Source organism: Lolium perenne, chromosome 4 (genome assembly GCF_019359855.2).
Source record: "Lolium perenne isolate Kyuss_39 chromosome 4, Kyuss_2.0, whole genome shotgun sequence".
In the NCBI taxonomy this organism is placed as follows: Eukaryota; Viridiplantae; Streptophyta; class Magnoliopsida; order Poales; family Poaceae; genus Lolium; species Lolium perenne.
In genome coordinates, this window is record NC_067247.2 from 51847624 (window position 1) to 51849792 (window position 2169).

Consider the following 2169-nt stretch of genomic DNA (forward strand, 5'->3'; position numbering starts at 1 on the left):
AATTTCCTCAGGCCCATTAGTAGTATCCTTCGTACAAATGTCACTCGATCTTGTTTCTCAAAGTAAAAAAGATTCACCGTTTTCTCAAAAAGAAAAAAAGAAAAAAAAAGTCGCCCCCGATCTTTCCCCAAGAAAAGAAAAGGGAGATAGATAGATGATGGTCACTCGATTTCAGCCAGCCGTCGGAGAACATAGGAGATCCGACTCTCCCGCCTTTGTTTTCGCCTCCGCCGACCAGTCGGAGAGCTAGCCAGGCTTGACTGCGAAACGGGTGGGAATGCTCGAGCCACTGCTGTGGAAGGGAAATGTGAGTTGGGAAATCGTTTCGGCCAGCGCCGCCCCGCGCGTGCCCGCGTGCGTGCGTGCGCACAGATTTCCCACTTCCTTCACGTGCGTGCATTCGCAACGGCCTCAACCGCCACGGCCGGCGCCGCTCAGCCGTAGAAAAGATCGCTCTCACGTCAACTCGCCGCGCGCGTTGCGTCCCATTGGTATCTACATATAGCCAGAGCTGACCGATTTGGCGATCGAACCCCTCGATCGGTCACGGTCGAAGGAGGCGAGATCACATGGCCGGCGGCGGCCTGGGAGCCAGCGGTGCCGACGGCCTAGAGCTCAGCCTCCGCCTCGGGACCCCGACGCCGGCGCCGGCACCGAGGAAAAACCTCACGATCGTCTACGACCGGCGCGTGCTGGGCGCCGTCGACGTGGTCGAGCTGCAGGCAATTGCGATCATATCAACGGCGAGCAGGGAAACGGCGGGGAAGAAGATCGCTGGCGCGTACGACGACGGCGGCATTGCGCACATCGACCGCCTGGGCAACAAGTGGATGCCAACGCCGGCATCTCCTGACCAGGGCGGTATCTTTGCGCCGCTGCCGTTGCTCGGCGACCAGGCGGGGCTGTCGATGAAGCGCTCGCTCCAGCGGTTCCTCGAGAAGCGCAAGGCCAGGACCGCATCGCCGTACGACATGCACCGGCCCGCGCGGCCGCCGAGATATTGATCCAGCAGCTAGCTAGCTGATAGATTGTCCCGCCGGCCGGTGCGTGCTGCCGGTAGTGCGTGTTGCCGGCATCCGCAAATGGCTAACATATTCCTCCCACTTCCTCGCAGATCGCGCGCCCAGGTTGTAACACCGCAATATACCATTGGTAATACTAACACAATCTGGTATGCGTATGCCTCACAAAAAACGAGAGACTGATGAAAGTTTTTTCTTGAGAAGACACCTTGAAAGATATATCAATCATATAGAAGAAACCTAAGACGGCCAATACAACGCCAAGAAAGGTACAACTACACAAGCACCTACAATGCCAAAAAGGCTACCACTTCACCCAACACCATGATACATTGTTGAGTGGCAAACAACACAACCCCTACCAACTCGAGATATACGACCTGCTTTGCCCAAGGCTTTGCCCAACATCCAGCCACAATTGATGAGGAGAAGGAGTGCATCGCATCCGTGCCTCGTCACGAACCAAGCAAGACACCACCGAAGGCAGCAGGGTCCCGAGGTACTCGAGAAAGACGTCGACCAAGATGCGTCCACCATGTCGCACATAGAGCCCCTGGAGCCCAAGCCACGGACACTGGCCAACGGCAACACAACACATCGCCGCAGACTCCAAAAGCTGCATCAGCCTCCCTCAAGATAGCCAGGACAATGTCTTCAAGAAGATAACGACACCGTGACGCCGACGTCGACTAGTCTGGTGAACAAGACCTAGGGTTTCTTCGACATCCGAGGGGAGGGGAGGCACGACGAGGAACATGAACACACCTCCAAGAAGGCGTGGCTAGCATCGGTCGTCGCCGAGCAGGGTTTTCCCCCGGCCAAACACCGTGACCCCGATTTGCCGGAGCTGGACTCGACAAGGGAACGAGGCTAAAAGTCGTCGTCTTGAGCCACCACCTCCGAGAAGTGACGAACAATGAAGAAGGAGAGGGGTGTCAGCCACCACCGGCTTCACCACGACCACATGAGATCGTCGTTCCACCACCACCGGACGGACTGGACGATGGAGGTCTAGCCCGCCGCCGTCGCTTGGCCGGTCATCGGCGCCACCACAGTGCCAGGAGGCTGCCAGGTGCCGCCACGCCCTGCCACCGAGGACTCGGCCGACCAGGCCCGAGCGAGCCCGGCACCGCTGTCCAGAGCAGCA

The 2169-nt window shown here is 58.2% G+C and overlaps 1 protein-coding gene across 1 annotated transcript; it reads left to right on the forward strand.

Annotated features, from left to right (window-relative positions):
- Positions 1-479: 479 nt before the first annotated feature.
- On the forward strand, positions 480-1174 carry LOC127292508 (protein TIFY 5). Its single transcript, XM_051321924.2, has one exon. It carries the CDS (start codon positions 570-572, stop codon positions 1002-1004), a length of 435 nt encoding a protein of 144 aa, XP_051177884.1. The 5' UTR covers positions 480-569; the 3' UTR covers positions 1005-1174.
- The last annotated feature ends 995 nt before the right edge of the window (positions 1175-2169 follow it).

Excerpts from the sequence above, each read along its gene's own strand:
- LOC127292508 (XM_051321924.2), top strand. The coding sequence starts at position 570 with ATGGCCGGCGGCGGCCTGGGAGCCAGCGGTGCCGACGGCCTAGAGCTC.